At 39.5% G+C, this 20570-nt stretch overlaps 1 protein-coding gene across 7 annotated transcripts in view; it reads right to left on the reverse strand.

Moving 5' to 3' along the window:
- ANK3 (ankyrin 3) overlaps positions 1–20570 on the reverse strand; it is a 399852-nt gene that overhangs the window by 191644 nt on the left and 187638 nt on the right. For all 7 annotated transcript variants that reach the window (XM_067552555.1, XM_067552551.1, XM_067552556.1 and 4 more), the window contains exons 2-4: positions 6317–6418; positions 5769–5867; positions 4760–4858 (exon numbers count right to left, since the gene is read on the reverse strand). In XM_067552555.1, the coding sequence (XP_067408656.1) occupies positions 4760–4858; positions 5769–5867; positions 6317–6418 (300 nt within the window). The remainder of the gene's footprint in view (positions 1–4759; positions 4859–5768; positions 5868–6316; positions 6419–20570) is intronic.

Raw genomic sequence — 20570 nt, forward strand, 5'->3', positions numbered from 1 at the left:
CAATGGCACCATGTGTAGGTTCTACATTTGTGCTGGAGCTTGGAATTTGCTATTCAAATACTCTGTTTAATGTACTCTGGAGCAGTTGTCAGGGGGGAGGACGCAAAGGAAGAGAGAAATTTGGAAGGAGTAGTACTGGACCCACAGAGAACATATTTTAACACTGGTAGAGAAGATACTTCCCCTCCTGGGACATCAAAGCTTTTTTAGGAGTGGTGAAGGAGTCATGGCATTGGAAAGTCTGAAGGCCTCAGAGGAGTCACAGGGCAGAAAGGAGGGGGAAGCTTGAGGGACTGGGGAGGCAGTTAGAAGCCAGGCCACATGGTGGTGGTAGAGGTGGGGAAGATGTGGAGAAAACTCACAGGAATGGGACAGAGGGAGCAGATGTGCACACATACTTTAAAACAGTGGATTAGATTTAGAACTATTTATCATTGTGGGCCACATATGCAGCTCTCTGTGTGTTATGTGCATCCACACAATATATATACTACCTGCATAACCCTGAGGATGTCTGCAGCTGTGCGCAGATTGGATCACAAGTGGTCCATGGATTGAGAACCACTGCTTTAGAACTTGAAAGTCATGTGAAGGTGGATGGCAGTCAGGTTCCAAAGAACATTCTGGACAGCAAGATACTAGCACTAACAAGTGTTTATTATTTATTTCTCTGAACAGACCTAGTGCCTGAAACAAACAAATTTAGAGTTAATTGGGGAGTGAGGGACATGAGGGAGCCATTTAATAATTACAGTGTTAGGGCCTGATATTGCTTCCACTGAACTCAGTGGGATGTTTACAATTGATTTCAGTGGGAGTAGAAGTAGACCCTTCTTTTGTGTCATATTGCTTTTCATAAAGTTTGTATCCCCAAATAAAGAGGTAAATAATACAGTTATAAGTGAAAATAAATTACAACAGTCCAGGGAGAGGAAAATTAAGAGATGTAGGCAAAACAGAGACGATAGGTTTCAGCTGGCATTTTTAAACAGTAGCAAGACAATGAAGTAGGGAGGAAGAAGCAGGAAAGGGAGCAAAGAGAGACGAGTCTCGCAAGTAGCTTAAAACAAAACAAGTTCAGGAATTCTTTAGCTGGATCCCGCAAATACAGGGAAACACTGGAGCTCGGTGGAATCGGGAGAAATATGGTCATTTGTTTGTGTAAACAAATGGGCAACAACATTCTGGACTGTGGAGGGTTGGGGTTAAGGGAAGCCATGTAGAAGGGAATTATAATAGTCATGGTAACAAGAGAGGAAGCATGGATGAAGATTTTGACCAATGTGGAAATAAGATAGTGGCCTACATGGTGCATGCTCAGATAAAGACTGTGGTGGGATAAGGAAACTTCACAGTCCAGGATGCAAAGTTAATGGGTAATGGAGGCCAGAGTTAAGGACAGATATAAAGGCAATGGAACTGAATTTGACGATGTTCCTCTTACCCAAGAGAAATATTTCTATCTATGAGATATTTAACAGAAGGAAGAGAAGGTGAAGCCACAAATTTACATGGCCATCACAGGCTGCAAAGTCAGTTAATGTTCAGGCATTTTGATATTTTGGACCAATTCAGGAAAGTATTGCTATTGAGGACTGTACTTCAGCAGTGTTTACATCCAACAGGAGTTAATACTTTAAGTAAAGTAGGTGCTTCAGTATTGTCCTGAATTAGAACCTGAGAAATTAGCTAGCACACAGTTAATTCTGCTTAATGAAAAGACACAAAAGGTCCAGAAAAAATGTACCAGGGCAACTGATATCAAGTTATTACTTATTTGGTAGTCAAATTCAAAGTACACAGAGAGTTTGCCATTTTCCCCCTTTCTTTTCAAACAGTAAGTTTATTATTACAGCTATTTATTGATTTAGTCCAACCTTAAGAAACTCAAGAACACTGTTTGATTAAAATGTTTTAAATATGAATTTAAAGTGCAAGCAGAAGATAGTTTCATTATTTAGTTAAATAATGAAAGGGTGAAATTAGGTGGAGACAAATGCTATCACAGCACTAGAAGGTGGAACAGAACTCTCCTGGCTATCCTACATTTATCACAATTCTCAGACAGTGAATCCATAATCCACAATCCATAATCCATCAGGGAATCCATAATCTTTTTTTTATTATTAAATCATTAAGATGCAGAAGCAGCCATTGAGCCATAGCCTACAGTTAACTTCTACTCTTCCATGGGTAATAAACACCTTTGTGAATAAATGCTAAGAACAGACACAGTAAATGGTGTGGTTTCTTTTTTTTTTTTTTTTTTTTTTTTTTTAAAGAATATTAAGATTTGGTTTATGGAGGCCCTACATTCCTACATGCCCGAAGCTGGCTCTGTCAGCAGGGGACAGCTGTTGCCTTCAGGGAAAGAGGAGGAAGAGCCATGCTCACAAAAGCAGAGTCAGCATCAGGAAAAATACAAATCTTTGAATGTTCATTCCCTAAGTCTGCTAAATTCTGCAGAACATTAAAATCAAACTCTAGGCCTTAAAAAGGAATGTGTTACAGCTGGTGTTCGAACTCAGAATCAAACCGTGGCTACTGGTGAGTTTGTGGCATGGGGCTCTAAGGACCATCAAGGCCCAGCAAACACAGGAGCTGAACCTCCATGGGTCATCCCCACTCTTGGGTATTTGTGTAGGAACTACATGTCCATTATTCCAAACACCCTTCTCAGAGCAGATTTCATCAGTCTGCCTCCCTAATGCCTGATTGCCACATAGGGCAGCTGAAATGCTAGGGGATGAAATTGGGGAGGCAGGGCACCTCCAGCAAACTAGAGGGGATGCTCTTCATATTCAGTTGAGGGAACTGAATGGGCTGTTCAGGAAGAGAAAGTAGAATGAATTCCAGCACCACCCCATCAGTATGCATTTTACTTCAACAAAGATTCTCTCCTTGGGCGCATCCAAACAACAGAAAAAGTTGGAGGTGGGTGGGATGTTGTTTGCTTTTTTTAAACCACGTATTAGCTAAGACATGGTAACTAGCATGTGGTAAAATCCTAGTGTATGTGAACAAGGCAGTCATAATTTTTAAATGTGTTAAAAGTTTGGGGGTAAACACTAGTGTTAGCTAACTCGTGATAAATACCACCATTTTTCTGCTAGTGAAAACAAGGCCTTTAAGACATGTTGGACTTGACCAGTTTAGCACATGTTAAATGCAGTGCCTACACTACCACTTCTAAAATGTGTTTGTTAGCATGTGTTAGCTAACACACACTAACATCACACCTTTAAATCCTAGTCTAGACAAGATCTAAGGGAGAACCTAGGCTACAGCATAACCAGTTCAAATGATCTAAAAGCTTTCATATTAATGAGAGTTAAGAGGGCTTTTCAGTCATGCTAAGCTAACTCAACCGAGCTAAGATAATTTCAGAAAGCACCCTTCTTTTGCCCATAGGATCGGGCCCCTCTGAGGTACTGATAGGTGGTTGCATTTTCAGATTGTTCCCGGAACTGAACCCATTGGTTCTGAAACATTACAAGAAAGGGAGTTTTACAGTCCAACATTCTAGCTGTAACAGAAGAGCCATTAGATTTTTTTTTAAAGAAAAATTCTTTAAAATAAACAATTTTTTGGGTTCTGTTTAGATTTAAACATTGTTTGGAAACCAAACACTGCAGCATTTGGCTATTGCATAAGAACCAGAAAGTGGAACTATATTTTTTGTCCAAGCTCAGTGAAATGTATGTGGTAAACAAGCAGCACTAATGGAGAGAAGTAAATCAGATTTTTAAAATTCTTTCATTTTTAATATGTTAAAAAACACAGGGAAAGAAATGTGTTTCTTAAAAATATCTGACGTTTAACTTGCCCCTTTAACAAACATTGTCCTTTTCTTTTATCTCAATTTTCTTTAGGTGACCTTCACATTAATTCAAAACAGTGTTTTATTTCTGCATATTTCAATAGCACTTCTTTATAAAAGTTATAAAGGAAAAGTGAGGTCTCTCTTTCAGGCTGTATCAGTGGATTACTTTGAAATAGGGTATCTTTCCTTTGAATCAGAAGTTCTCTACCAATTCCGTTTTAAAATGATCTACTCTGGCTAGGTAACAATGCAGTTAGTGGTCACTACTGGAGGGCAGGGCTAAAGATGAAGGGTGAAGTACTTTGCTGTGCTCCATATTACATGACACTTTTAAGCACAGCTATATACAACACGGGATTTCACAGTTGAGATTTTCTCATTCTCATTGATCAATTGCACAGAATGCACACAGGTTGAAACAGAAAATAACTGTAATTTAATTTCAAAATAGGTTTTTCCCAATGTTGAACATAAAATTGAAAGGACTAAATAAAGCCAACAAAGAATCAGGAGACACTCCACTACCTCTCCCCCCTCTCACCCTCCACGCACACAGTTTTCCTCGAAAGACAGAGGTTGGAAAGCACGTTGGAAAGCACATTAAATCATCTTCCTCATCTTCTGTGTTTTGGGCTAGCCACCAGCAAGAATAGCCTTGGGCCAAGGAGATGATATATTCATCCAGGCATTTACCTGCCATAAAAGGCAATAGCTAGGGTTTGGGAAGCTGATTAAAGGAAGACTTTTACCCAGATCATTTTGCTCACTCCTAATTTTACTGGCTCTATCAATCTCCCACTTCTCCAGAGCCATCATTATGCCAACAAAGCTCTCGCACACACACTAATAATATTACACTTTAAAAAATGAGAAAGACACTGACATAATGTTTTTTTTTTTTTCCTGGTTCAGTAACATTCAGAGATATTGCTTTACCTGAGACTGTGCATTGACATTGGCCTTATTTGTAACCAACACTGTAACAACTTCTGTCTGTCCAGCCAGAGATGCTATGTGCAATGCTGTGTTTCCTTTCTGAAATTAGAGAGGGATGAAGTGTTTAAAAGTAAACTAGGAAAAATGTACAGCTGATAAGCTGATGAAGCATGTCGATACCATAGTCCATTCTAAAATATATTTTCAGGTACTAATATTCTCTTCATACAATATTTCTAGAGCAGTGGTGCCCAAACTTTTCCTATCGCGCCCCCCACCCCTTATCAGTAAGGGAATCTGTCCATACCCCGCCTCCAGTACTGCACAGTTGGCTCATCAGAGGAGGTTGGGCTGAAGGTGGAGCTGGGGGCAGAACTGGGGATGGGGAGGAGCTGGGGCTAGAGGCAGAGCTGGCCTCGGGTAGAAAAGGGGAATGAGAGCAAAGCGGGGCTGGGGTGGAGCAGGAGGCAGAGTGGAGCTCCAGTTGGGGGCAGAGCATGGGGCAGAGCGGAGCCGCGGCGTGGCCAGAGCTGTGTTGGGGGCAGAGTAGAACTGCAGCTGGGGCTGGAGCGGGGCTGAGGGTGGAGCAGGGAGCAAGTGGAACTGTGGTTGGGGGTGGAGCTGGGCTGGGGGCAGAGTGGGGCTGGGTGGCGTTCCCTCCCTGCCTCCCTATGGGGGCTGGCCCGGGCCCCACCGTGTGACACCCCAAATGCTCCTCCATGCCCCACAATTTGGGGACCACTGTTCTAGCATTAAATATATTTAAAAGATCTCTATACAACAAAGACAGACAATGTTCTATAATTTTTGTGATTTAATATCCTCACTAGTAACCTGCAACATTTATTCTAACCTATGAGATGTGTGTTGAATAATTCTTGAGTCACATGGTCAGGAGAAAATATTTAATTACTTAACCTGCTATAATAATGTCTGCAACCAATTGGTTGACACTTTCCTTATATGGAATCTGTGCAAACAGTAGAACAGCTAGATAGGAACTACTGACCTTTGTTGCTGCATCCACATTGGCACCTCGTTTTATCAGTTCTGAAACAACTTCTACGTGTCCTTCTTTGGAAGCAAGATGGAGCGCGTTCAACCCATTCTGATAAAAAATGGAAAGGGAAAGATTGACACAGGTTGTTTAGTGCAGCAAACAATCTATCATGAGACCAAATGATTACATTCCATTCTGATTATCTCCTGAAGAAGCTGTTTTCAAATGAGCATTTTAACTCCTTAGTTATAGGAAGCAATATGTGTTCAACTGGATTACAGAGGCTTAGCAGCATTAAATAATATACATTAGCACAAATTCTCATGTAATAAAAATAGAATGCATAATAAAACTGAATGCCTTATGTTATCCCAGTGAAAGTGAAATATAGTTTCTTAAAGGATATTGTTGTATAGGAAATGCAAATACTCAATAAGATTCAGTCATCAAAATATTAATTGAAAGTTATTATAGATATGAACTGATAATATATACTTAAGCAAAGCAAGAGTGGAGTTTACAGAATGAAGGAAAATGTGATTAAAATATTCTACAACCTGATTGCAAATGTTGATGTCCACTCCAGTTTTTAAGTAGTCAAGAGCCTTTTCTAGGTTGCCAGCTCGAGCAGCTCGTAGGTAACTTGCATTTGTATCAGACTGGGGGGGGAAGGGAAGGGAAAATTTAGTTAGACATTAGAACAAGATACAGAAATATAGTCACTTGGCATCAATATTATTAATGAGATAAAAATAATACATTTTATATTTAAATATGGCACTAAAGAATCCCAAACTGCTTTACCAAATATAGGTGAAATCTTGCAGTCCCAATTTAGGTAAAGTCCATGGATGTTAGTGGGAATTTTACCTGAGTAAGGAGTGCAAGAGCTGATTTCATGCACATACCAGAATGAGGCAGTCCTGCCTGGAGTGCAAGAACAGTAGCCAAGTTGACATCTGGTGCCCAGTGCACTGAACAAAAGTATAGGGACTCAGGATTAGGATACCATGGCAACCATCCTGCTCTTACGAAAAGGTTATTAAAGTCTCACATGAAATATTTCCCTCATCATCCAAACAGCACTGGAAGTCAATATAGCTACTTCGGGAGATTGAAGCTACTGGAGTTCAAAGCTATGGTTCCAGTGAGTGTAAGTATTTAAAATCTTATATTTTGACTATAGTTTGAGTAATTTTTCCTTAAGGTACCATTTATTTATTACACTTGACAATGTTTCAGCAAAGTAATCTGGAATCTGTACTAAAGTTTATTTTAACAAGTACAAAGCATTTCAAAACAAGAATAGATGCAGTACAGTTGTACTACTCTATTTCTTTAATACAACTTCCCTAGTTAGTCTTATGTTGCAATTGAGATAAGTTGAATACAACAGTCATTGTTTTTATCTATGGCATGAAACTACAACAGAGAAGGTCTTTTGATTGAGAAATGAGACACCAGAATGTTATGCACATTTCTACCATAGACTTTCTCAGAGGCCTTGGGCAATCACATCATCTTTCTGAGTCTATTCTACATTTATAGAAAGGGAATGACTATACTCCCTACAGCACAGCATCATTGCAATGAATTTACTAATATATAATAAAGTGTTATGCAATCCTTAAATAGAAAGTTGGTATTAAAAGTATAAAATTATTCTGTTTGTACAGCACCTAGCACAGTGGGGTCCTGAACCATGACTAGGGATCCTAGGCATTCTGGTAATAAAATAAAATAATAATAATACAGAGAAATCTATGTAAAGAGAAAATGCTAACGTGAATGTCAGCTATTCTGGCACCAGTTCTCAGTTTATTTTGCTTAAGCTAGCTGTGTACTCTCTATATTCTGAGGTTGCTGGGGGCCTGCCAGGCCCCTAGTGTCAATTAGAGCAGCCTCAAGCTTGCTGTAACTTACCCTCTTCTTCTCATAGCCTCCTGTGGGCTTTGGAAAACAGAAAATAGCCACAATGCAATGTGCTCTGATTTCCTCTCCATGTTGGGGACTAGGAACACGGTTGATGTAGCGAACCTTAATGCCAACCCTACCCTGGCTTAAGGGGACCCCCTGCACAGGGGATATTCTCATCTGGCCACTTTTATTCCCTGTAAAGCTCTTTACACTTCCAGAATGGTGTAGAGGGCCTTAGTGTAACTGAGAACTGGGCCCCTTTTTGTCTACAAAGTGGAAATCTTAGTGTATTTCCTAAACATATATTCAATACAAAGACTTAAGTCAAATAATTTAAAGTATCTATTAGGAATGTAACAGGTGTTACAGATGTAGCACATGCCACATTTTTGCAAAGATTAATATTGTTAATATATTGTAAATGCTGAAGTGAATAATGCAAGTATTAATATTAAAATCTTAGGACTTTTTCAAACATATGCCCTGCTATCATGATGTATTTTTCAGAGCAATGACTTCACAGAACTGCACAAAAACAATGCAACACCATCATCTATCACGATAGAGATCTAAAATCTTCTACTACAGAACTTAGTCAGTTGTCAATTCCAATAAAAGCTGACAACCCAGGCAAATGTACTCTATTTGTAAAAACTTCCTGAAAATAATGCAAGATTTTTTACAGGGGGACAAGGCTAATTCACAAAACCTTCAACACACACACCTTGGGCCAAGTCAAATTGGTTAAACTACAGCCAAAGGTATTTAAGTTAATAAAATCCTACTGATTTAACAGACCTGCAGCTTTCTTTTGCATTTTCATTTTTAGATTATGCAGCATGAGCCAAAACTAGAATCTCTAATGCAAACCCCTTTGAATTTCAGGTGTGCATTTGTGTGGCGTTTCAATCTCCAGAACTGAACTCATCCTTATGGTTTTGAAACCAGTGGTTTTGTCAGTGGCTACCGACAAAATCTTGAGAGAATGGACACTTGTGTGAGATTTTTGTCATCTTGGAGCAATCTTGCAAGACTTGACACCTTCAAAACCAAACCTGAACATCTGTGCAAACTCAACCTCACCCCATATCTAAACACTGCCTTTTAAACCCCCCCTGTATATAGTAGTGCTGATGTTCAGAAGAAGGCAATCTAAAGCATAACAGCAGCAAAATAATATACTCTATGAAGTCTACTTTCTTTGCCAGCACAGATAGCAAGGAAATTTTACTTGTACTAGTACTTGTATTGATATGATTTCTGTTCCAAGAGAATTCATGTCGAGGTCAGTTTTTCTATGACAAAATACTAGCCATGGGCCGTTCAGTTTCTTCAGTGGGTTTTGAGACATTTGCACTTTGTGATGGTACGATAATAGTGCATCCTATTCTGCACTAGCTTACTTGTTTTTTTCCAAGCATGGCATGTTGAATAGTACATATTAAGTTATCTTAAGCATTCCTAATAAAACAGACAGAGATTTAAGTGTTTAATTAGGATCTATCAAAACCGAGTTCCTTTTATAATTTAAACCTTCTCATACACTGAACTAAACCTTTTTGAAAATAGCTACAAAGAAAGAAGCAGTAAAGCAATTTCATTTAGTAGAGCATTTGAGCTGTGCAATGCAGATTATTACAGAAGACAGGTCATATTCTCTGTGGTTAGCAATAGCCACCACTGGGGTAAAAAACAGATCAGCATTTTATCAGGGTTGCCAAAGGTATGAGGATGTATTTAGCAATCTGGGAGTCCTTTTTTGTCACAGTTTAATGGGATTTGTATTTGGCATAGTCAGCAGGTGGATGATAATTATCATCAGCTGTTTACAGCTGCTTCTTGGGGGAGGGGAGCCTTCAGGGAAGCATGGTGTGCAAAATCAGTTTCAGCCAGTTGGATTAATTCAGGTCAGACTAGAAACATTTAAAAAAAAATTATTTTTTTTTAAATGTTTCATTTCACCCTATGCCACTCATCTTAAATGTTCAGGCAAAAGGAACAGAATAAAGGAGCAGAGGGAAAGGGAAAAGAAGGTATATATATATATAGAGAGAGAGAGAAACATTTGACCCAATAGGATAATGCAGATGGGGTGATACATGTCTTTTCAAAGGCCTCTCCTGGAAATACTGAAACCCTCAAATGTCAGGGAAGTTAACCTTTATGTTGAACCCACAACATGATGATCTACAAAAAGGTATCCTGTCTGGATTAAGGACATCTAGGTATTGTTGAGAGGCGCACAAACCAACTTCTTATTGGAACATATGGCAGAAATGTGATGCCCACCCCAGCAACTCCCCACTTCAAAAACCACTTATCAGATTTTGCTATAGAGCTGTTTGCCCAAAGATTGGATGTGAGAAAAAGACATTTCCATCTGACTTTTCAGTGAAATCTCTTAACACCGTTTCGTCCTGTGAGGTTTAGCTTAAATCAAGATGGACCCATATATATTTTCTTCTACATAATCAGGAAATGACACATATTCTTCTGTCTGCTCAGGAGGTAACATGAGCACTTTGTCGTGGGGTGTGAGAATAGTCACTTCCAGTTTTCTTTTTAATGGTTTACAGTTACCTGAAGCTGATGTAAACTAGCATGCAGAATCGCATGGCATATTTTGGCAGCTAGGAAATAACATTTGTCACTTTGACTGCGTGCAATGAGGACAGCCTTGTGTCCTTGGCTAATGCTTCCAAGTCCTAAGGCTGTGCCCATTTGGGACACAGTGCACTTGAGTGAAGAGTCACCGGGAGATTTTCAAGTTCAGGACAATGACTGTTTACTTGGGGTTGCACAGTCATGCAGAAAGTTCAACACAACTTCTGGCTTTTTCTCCATGTATTTCAACCTCACTTATAAATCGAAACCACCAGTAAAATACAATAGAAAAAACAGAGAACCAACCTGTTTGAAAATCCTGGCTTTCTAGATGAGCTGTCTTTTAACAATACCTTCCCCAGCTTCCATCCACTGTGATTTAGATATTATCTCTGCCTCACAGAGAGGCAGAAAATTATAGAGACTTTTTTTACCTTGCAAAGTGACCCAACTAATTTCTTTCCCACATTGCCCACAAAGGCCAACAGCCTTTTTCTGTTTAAGCGGGCAAACAATATACCACTGATTATATCCAACATCTAAAAACACTAAGCATAATCAAAATAACAGCCTACATAAAAATTACTGAGTCCCTTTCCAAAATTCCAGATTTAAGAACAGCAACAAAACAAATTACACTGAAGATAAAGCAAGAGCTCCTCACAGTCTGGTATAGCCCACAGATGGCAACCACAGGAAGAACACACCATGTCCCTGCATTTCACAGTCATAGGCAGCAAACCAACTTCAGGTACGTGGGCTTGTTTAGAGAGTGAAAAATCTAAGGTAAAATCCCCCCCCCCCCTTTTTATTTAGCACAGGTTTTCCCATAGTACTTCTACTTCTCTCCTATATGACATGGTTCCCCCATCCAGCATACTGCCACGTGATGGTCTTCATTTCCACCACGCCTCCAGCTCTTAGGCCTTGTCAATACTATTGTTGTCCCCTGCTGTGGGGGGAGGCATTCTGTACACAGTTTCAGAACTACAAGCCAAATTAAATGTTTACATTTGTTTGAAAAAGTTGAAATGAAATGTTTGAATATTTCATAATATCCATTTTTCCAAACTTCCTGTTCTGAAAAAAAAAATGATATTTTAACTTTTTTGAAATATCAGAACTTCCCACAGCTCCAGTGTGTGTATGTATTGCAGGTGGAGGGAAGCGATACAAGGACACCTCATGAAGAATGTTCCATCATCAGCCCTATTCTGTTGAAATGGGAGGAGGGAAGGAGCTTTTAGTTTAAGCAAGCTGGGTGACTGCAGTCAGCACAGGATCACCTGGGTAGAGTCACAACCTCAGGTACCCGGGACTCAACTATTTAAGGTTTTAGGGGTCAGAATCCACACCACAAACTTCACCTGGAAATCTTGTAGCCAGTGCACATCCCAGAACACAGACGCAATGTTCTTTCACCAGGTCAATGTGTTTAGGGACATACTTCCACATTTTGCTGTAGCTACAATTTCCAAATAGTTTGAAGGGGGTAGCCCTATGCAGAAATCATCCATATAAACATTTTCCATTGAAAAATCATTAATAGTTCTTTATGAACTTTAATAATTCAAGTTTCAACATTCCTACAAAATAATCTCAATTCTAGAAATCTATGTATAGCCATTTTTAGTTTTATCTTTTATTTCCAGTGTGAAAATAAAGAAGAAATTTTACTTTTGATTTTTTCAGTGTCTTATCAAATGTCAAGAGTATAACAGGCTTCAGACACGTATCAAAACATGCTGCATTTTAGATGCTTCTGTAGCTGGCCCCTGGGAATGCAATTATTGTGCTGTTCCACAGAAATCCCTTTATTTTTGGGCTGTCTCCCATAAGACTTAAAATATATGTTGTTGTGTTCCCCTCTTATACTAACTATTGCATCTCTGCACCTGCACTGAAATTTTGCTATTAGCATTCTGGAAAAGGTCGTGCCACAAACAGGGTATTTACCTAAACTGCCAGCAGACTTGGGCTTGCGGGGCTTCAGCTGTGGGGTTGTTTAACTGTGGTGTAGACATTTGGGGTTGGGGTGGAGCCCAGGCTCTAGAACCCCTGCACCTCAGTTAAACAGCTTCTTAGCCTGTGCCCCCTAAGCCCGGGTCAGATGGCACGGGCCAGCCATGGGTGTCTAATTGCAGAGTAGACATACCCATAGAGGTTAGTAGTTGTGACACATAAATAAAGTTATAACCATAAATATTACAGATATAGATTATCATCTGAATAGACTTTCCATAACTAGTCACTTTATACTTAAGATCCAAGGCCTGTCTCTTCCAGGATTAAAATATTATACACCCCCGGGGGAAAGGGACCACTTCTAGATTTAAAAATAATGTTTTCTGTAAATGCACTGAGCACCAACAGAATCAAAAATGGGCTTAGTGCCAAGCCTTGACGTACTCAGACTTTTACTAGAAAGTTGTTCTGTTTCTTTACATGGCCTTCTCACTCTGGTATCAGCACCCTCATAGATGTCCTGGTAAGTCTGATATAGCCTTCAGGCATCTGTTTCATTCTCAAACACCGCCATGTGATTTCTCTCGGAACATGCTCACAAGCCTTCTCAAGACTCTCTTTTCTCTATCATTTTCTTCAAGCAATCTTAATGCAAAGATTGCATCGAAACTGGTACAAATCCAAACTGATTGCCATTGTTCTATGTTATAAAGCGTAAAATTGTCAATTGCATTTTTTGTCCATAAACGGGACAAAAGAATGTACCAGCATACTATACACAAAAGATACACCTGCCATACTCACATTGGTAATGTGACATTGAAATACCAAAGCTAAATTGCTTTGTTTGACACATTTAAATACTAAAACATGCTAATTATTTCAAAATATGATACTGCAAATTTGCCTTTTGAGACTCTACATTTACAATGGTAATTGTTTTTTGGGGAGGAGGGAGGGAAGAGATCTGAGTTTAAAAATGTTTTAAAAGAACAGATTCTGACAGCCTTACTTCCTTTCATAGTATCTTAGGCCTGATCTTACAAGAGAGAGCATTCAGGCAGATTGCAATATCAAATAAAGATTGAGGGCTTGCCTCCTCAAGTCATCCCACTGAAGTAAGATATTACTCAAAGTGAGTAAATATTAGCCAAACGCAAAATATGCTTTACTCAAGCTCAAGTTATTGAGCTCAATACAGGGGTAACAATGAAATTTAGCAGCCTGTGAGATACAGGCAATCAGATTAAAAATGGTCCCTTCTGGTCTGAAACGCTGTGAGATCTCAAAATCTGTCTGAAAGTGATTACTAGTAAACATTGATTCATTTGTCAACTCAGCTTCTAGTTCAGAAGCTGGAGAGGATCCTTTCAGAAAACTGAGAAATCATTATTATTATCTACAAAGCATGAAAGTGCAAATCCAACATGCTCACTGTGCTAAGGCACCTTCCTGTATTATTGGTTCTTTTACTATGCTCATTTCTGTTTACTTTTCACTCTATTTACAGTATTTGTTATTAAAATATATGGTCTTTTTCATTTTGAGAGCAAGGTTTTGTTTTTCAATCCATCTTTAACAATAGTTGTTGTAAAGGGAAACCATGAGCAGGTTCTCATTGGGTTGGAGCAGGATGCGTCCGAGTTTGAGTCACCAACACAAAGATGCTAACCATGCCTAACATTTGTTGTGGATTAGGGAGGAAGAAAGAGAATGACCTAATTTTAAGGGATGAACTTATGGTTATTTTCATTTGAAATCCCTTCTAACTAAACCAGTGTTGCAGCAGCACGAGGAAATCTGTGAAAACAAATTACAGCAGTTGTATGTGTTTTGATACCGAGGGTAATCCTATTGCACTATAAGGTGTGTTTCTTAACAATAGGCCAAATCTTTAGAAGAGCTGAAGATCTTCAACTCCATTAACTTAATTGGAAATTGCCAGTGCTCGGCATTTCTTATGTTTTGTTCCCATGTTAACTCTTGAGTTTTCCTTCTAGTCATCATGTTACACCACTTCGGTTTGGGCAGAGGAAGCTTTTTTTCAATAATTTTCAATCACTGAATTATACAGCCAGTTAACAGCCATGCTTGGGCAATAGGAAATAAACTGTCCATAAGAATCCTGTGGTTTTTCTGATAAAAATGTGATAGCCTCGGGCCAACTGCTATCTTGTGTCCTTCTGGTAACTATCCTCCAGAGAAATCCTCCTGTGATCCAAACCATAATTGTAACCACATACACACACACCAGGGGAAAAAAAGTGTTTCATTCCTAATATATGCCTCCTCTGAGTAGGGAAAGACAGATGTTTTTAATATGATTGCATCATAAGGAAATATTTTGCCAAGAGCCAAAAAATCCCCTGAGTCTTTTCTCTGTTAAACAACTTAATCATGGTCTTTCTACATTGGTCACATCTCTATAGCTCAGATGATGAAATGGCCAAAATACTATGCTGTCATGAACATGCTCCTATTGGCTTCCAGAACCTTTTTATTCTCTATAACCATGATTCATTTCTCACAAATAAATAAATAAATAGCTTTGGAACTCTGGGAGAGTTCCCTCCTCATTGAAGCTAACCTAAATGTTTCTTCTGCAATTGCATCTGGAACTATCCTTAATTGCACCCCCGATATCTGGTTCACAGCCCTCTTTTGTCCTAGATGATAATCAATTACTTCAAATGTGTCTACATGTATATTAGAGCGACCTGAATTTGTACGCTGAAAGACTAAAACATTTCATAAAATTAATTTACGACAAAGCAAACTGAGAATTTTGAAAGAAACATTCCTGCAGCCTTTTAGATTCAGCTTCTCAATTCCAAAAATCCTGCCAAAATGATAACTTGACAAAAATGACCTTGCTGAGTGCATACAGAAATATCCTTCCTTCCTAGGCCACTGTGGCAAATAAGTGTCTAAAGTGCTGACATGGGATATGCGATTGTCAACATCAGTTGCTCTGGCAAACCTTTACCTGTTTTGTCCATTTTTAACATCATAAGTCGGTCCATCTAGCCCAGTATCCTGTCTTCCGACAGTGGCCAATGCCAGGTGCTTCAGAGGGAATGAACAGAACACGTAATCATCAAGTGATCCATCCTGTCACCCATTCCCAGCTTCTGGCAAACAGAAACTAGGGACACTTCAGAACCTGGTTTTGCACCCCTGGGCATCCTGGCTAATAGCCACTGAAGGATCTATTGTCCATGAATTTATCCTCAGCATAATACGGATAGTGTCTACTCACTGATATCACTGAAAATTCTGTACTTTCTGACCCAGTTAGATTTGAGAACTAGATGGCTATAAATGACTCTTAGATGCCATAGCTAGTAAATACAAGAAAATTTCAAATTCTTGTTACAAAGGCTGCTTAGTATTCCTTTTAGCATCTTCAGCAGATTGGAAATCATTGTTTTGCTGTTCTACCAAACACTGCAATCTCTTATCAGGCTATAGTCCATTATTTTCAAGTGCACCTTTGCTGAGGTTTTAGAAAGCCGTCCTTTTAAAACAGAATGCAAACCTAGTGAGTCACATGAATTATGAGAATTTCGACCCTTTGTCTATTAAAAAGATTGAATGACAGGTTCTCTTAAAAGTTTAAGCACAGGTTGGAAATTAAAAACCGTTGCTGTTCTTTCAGTTCTGCGTACCACGGGGGAGATTTTTAAAGGTATAAATGGCATTCAGGCACCTAACTCCCACTGAAAGTCACTGCCTATCAATGGGAATTTGGCACCTAACCTCCATTTCTGCCTTTGAAAATCTCCCTCTCATATATTATCTCTCTGTTATTTACATGTCATGATGAATACTAAGGAAACTAACATCAAATAATTAGTGATTTAACTGGAGTTATGACAAAACCATGAAAATGTGCACCTGATAACACCACAAAGAATGTTCACAGAGGTTGGCACCTGACCAAGCCCACTGAGTTCAGCTGGAAGTTGGGAATCTACCAAATAACTCTGCATTTGCTTGCATACACATAGCACTGAAGCATAGAATAGTTTGTTGTGTTAGTTATGCCCAAAGGAATTTGAGAAAACGTTTGCTGCTGTGAACATGTGTGTGTGTATTGAGCTAGGAACAACTAAAATAATTCCTAATTTCACAACACTACAAAGTTAATACATTTCTGGTCAATATACAGTATACAACTTGCTGTATGTGCATTAACACTAAATGAGAAAAGCTATTTTTGTACAGTAGTACAGAGATGATTCGTAGTGCAAACTTACATAACCATACTATCAGAGTCTTTGTGTGAAGAGACAAGCTTCAGTAGTGAGCTAATTCACATTGCACAATGCCACTGACATCAGTTGGATTACTCAAGGAATAAGGATTATTATTAAATGAAAAGGGTGGCAGAATTGGGCCCTTTGCTATATATTGATTCAAGGAAAATGGCAAGTATAATCAATTAAAATTATCTGATACAGAAGGAAGACAACGGACTTGAGCATCAAAATCCTATGTTGACAACACCGTATTTTGAAGTTTATTCGAAACTCCAGGAAGGTTATTCTCTTGATACGGCAGTCTTGACTCTGTAATGATTTTTATGTACATCTAAAATAATTCCATCATTTGCTCCTCAGTATAAAATAAATCACTTGCCTTCATTACTATTACAGCAATCACAAAGAGATAAAATCATACAGGGTCTGCTTTAGAAGTGTTTCTTCTCAAGTTTATATTCACCTCAAGAGAACAACTCTCTCTAATGTGTCAAACACCATGGGATGGCATTGATATATTCCTTGCTGTCTTTCTCTCAGAAACTGACTACTTGATGAGCTGTAATAATACAGTGTAGAGATAATTTCAGTGCATCACAAGCTTAAACATCAAGTTATATTCCATCATTTCAGTGTCAAAGTCACATTCTACAGATCACAGACTCTAGACATGAATTTGATCATCTAGTCCATCTCCCTGCTAGTGTTCCCTATTGGATCTCATTTCAGAAACAAGAATTATTTTCTAGCCTGTAGGGGAAAAATCACAAAGTTTATGTCAGCAAAACCCACTGATGGAATTTTTACCACATAGCTCATAACCCTAGATATAAGCATTCCAACTAAATGGGATAAAATATAAAAAATATTATCAAGAATCATATAATATGTTTTAAACAGATACATTTTATTCACTTAGAATCAGCACTTTCAAACAAATATATAAACCTGTTCCAGTTCATCTGGATTTAGTGGAAGGTGTTGGTAACAAGTATAGTGAACTGAATGCAAATGTAAGCATAATATACATGAGAATTCCCTAAATATATTGCAATAAGCAAGCTATATAAGAGTTTACAATACAGGAGAACATGAAGGCACAGTAGCAACTTTATTTTTAAAGCTGTTTCTAATTTTCCATTCTATGCCTGATTATGACTCCATTCACCAAACTCTAACTTCATCAATACAAACAATTCTGCCTGAGAATACTTGTGAGTAGTCTTCTACCAGAACAGAATTGCTCATGATCATTTGAAGGTAATTGGACAAAACACCAATAAGACAGGAGAATCTGAAAAAGAAATAGAGGCAGTGAGCTTTTTTGGGGGGTAGGAGTTCCTTGACATTTTCTGGACTATCATGTCTCAAAAAACAGCTTTTACCAAAAAACAACAAATAAGGCTGATGAAAAGTGCTGTATCAGAGACAGACACTATGATTATTATTATCCAATCATGTCCCCAAAGAAGACTGATGCCGTTGAAGATTTGACGCTTACATGTTTCATTTTAAAGTTATTGACTACATTTTTAAAAGCTTTGCACACACTGCATAGGAACCTTACTGAATTTGTAAACTCTATAGGCCGGGGATTTCGGGAGGAGTTTACAAACCCTGCCACGAGCAGGAATCTCCACCTGACCTGGGACTCCTGCATACCACATCAAAGAGAGCCTCTAGCCTGGGAAACCTGCATAGTTTATATGAGAGTGACTGAAACTGGGGAAGCCATGGAGCTTACTCACTCCTCAGGACTAGAGAGAGAGATACCAAGACTATGGAGACAGCAGATCTTAGCCACTCACCAGGCACAGGAAGGACTACTGGAGCAAAGTCTGTGGCAAAGCATGTATGCCTGGTGCCATGGTGTGTCTGTTTACGCAGAGTTTATCAGCATCACAGGAACTCTATGCCAGTAGCTTTCCGTGATAGAACTTGTAATGCTCATAGAATTATCTGACCTGATGATTCTATTTCTGCTGTGGAACACACAGGCTCTGTAGGAGAAGAGTGCATCAGTGGGATTAGGAAGCCTGAGACGCCAATAATTTCCACTGAATCAGAGAGCTGCTGCGGTTGCTCTTGTTGCAAAATTTACATAGGAGAACAGAAATCTTCCCAGCTCTCTCCTGACGCTTGCAGGGGCAGCTATGAAGAGGGGGGTGGATGCACTCTGGCAGATGGGCAACCTGCAGTACTGCCACCACCCACTCCCAAAAGGGACAGTTTTGAACCCTGCCCAGAGCTCTATAAGCGTCCAGCTGGTGAAAGTCACTCAAGAGGTGTGCTGGACTGTCTGGGCGGTGCTTGTCTTGACAGCTTTCTTCACTGGGAAAGTGAGCGTTGCAGATGGCTTGCACTGCTGTGTCCTTACTTTGGGGAGACTCTCTCAATGCCAATGTCCCACATCTTGGTTTCCATCAGCTTCTACTGATGGATTCCAGTTAGTGAATCTGGCCCAGAGGCTCTAGTCACATACTACAATCTGCCATTCATTATAATCCCCAAACCAGCATATGCTGTGTATATACACTGTATGTGTTTTTCATAATTTGTCATTTCAAAATTCAAGAAGTACTTGTATCCTTTCTCATAGAGGTGAAGTTGCATTATATGGGTGATGTGCAGTGCTCTGGGATGTGCGGGATAGAGGTAAGCCTGATCATAAATATTAGCTCTGAATCTCCAGGCTTTCAAATGGAGTTTTGTTCCTCCCATTCGCCCATGTCAAATGTAATTAGTTTATAAACATGAAGGTGGTTTTGTTTGATTGTTTATGTGTGTTTGTTTGAACTATTTCAGAGTTATAAAATCAGCATGGGCTCTGAAAACCAAACCATGTTCTTAATATCTCAAGTACCATCTGTAAAGAAAGATTTTACAGGTCAAATTATGCCCTCAGTTACATCTGTGCAACTTGGTTGCCTTCAGTGGGTTTGCACTAGTATAAATGACTGAAACTTGATAAACAATTGTACTGTTGGTGCAAAATAAGGAATAGGAATCAGCTCACTCTCTTTTACTTAGATGGTAAGTTCTTTGGGGCAGGGACCATCTCATTGTTTTCTGTTTGTACAGTGCCCAGCACAATGGAGTTCTGGTCCATGACTGGGCCCCTAGACACTACTACACTATAAATACATGATCATCGTCATCTCCTTACCTCTGTTGGCTCTGTGGGATGAAGTACCCTCCCGGGGGAATTCTGTGCCAAAAAAATTAAAAATTCTGCCCACCATATTTTAAAATTGTGCATAATTTATTTGTCAAAATAACACAATATAACCACACCGGGTTCAATTATTTTGGTAATTTATTTCAAAATACCTATCAGCAAGCATGTCTGTAAGAATGCAGACAACAAAAAGGATTCCCCCAGGCATGAGAGTTAAAGAAACTCCTATGACAACTCAGTTCCTGTTTTTTCTGTTGTTTTTTCATCCAGCGCCTCAGGGTATGACTATACTGACGGCGGCAAAGTTGCCGCTGTCAGATCAATCTTTCTGGATCAATTGAGTGGTCAGTGTAGACCCGCTCAATCAATCAGGAAGTCGACGCAGTAAATCCACCCCCTCAAGTGGCGTAGCGCTGCGTCGACGGGAACGTGGTTCCCATTGGCGCAGTGCAGTGAAGCCAGCATGCAGAAGGGAAGCACAGCAGTCGACGGGAGTTATACAAGCTACTCTGAGTAGCTTGCATAACTCCATCGACTGCCGCCCAATTTCCAGGTAAGTGTAGACCAGGGCTTAGTCTGGGTGTGTCATGCATGCCAGCTGTGCACATTTTGGAGGAAAACTCTACCCCTCCAGTCTTTAAGTCGATTCTCTTTTTTTCACCCTGTCCCCATAGAGTTACTATATTTCAAGTAGAGGACACTGCTGGGAGGAGAGGGAGCTAGAGGAGGGGTACAATTGAGGGGTGTGTGTACTGGGAGAGTGTATTTGCTGGTGTATATGGGTGGTGCTAAAGGGGTGTGTGTGTGTACACTGGGAGGGGGTATTTGAGGGGTGCTGGAGGGGGCTGCACAGTGCCCCCGTGCTCCACACCACACCTGCTCCAC

The sequence above is a fragment of the Emydura macquarii genome, unplaced genomic scaffold (genome assembly GCF_026122565.2).
Source record: "Emydura macquarii macquarii isolate MOO-44397 ecotype Brisbane River unplaced genomic scaffold, CSIRO-AGI_Emac_v2 contig_1390, whole genome shotgun sequence".
NCBI classification, from domain to species: domain Eukaryota; kingdom Metazoa; phylum Chordata; order Testudines; family Chelidae; genus Emydura; species Emydura macquarii.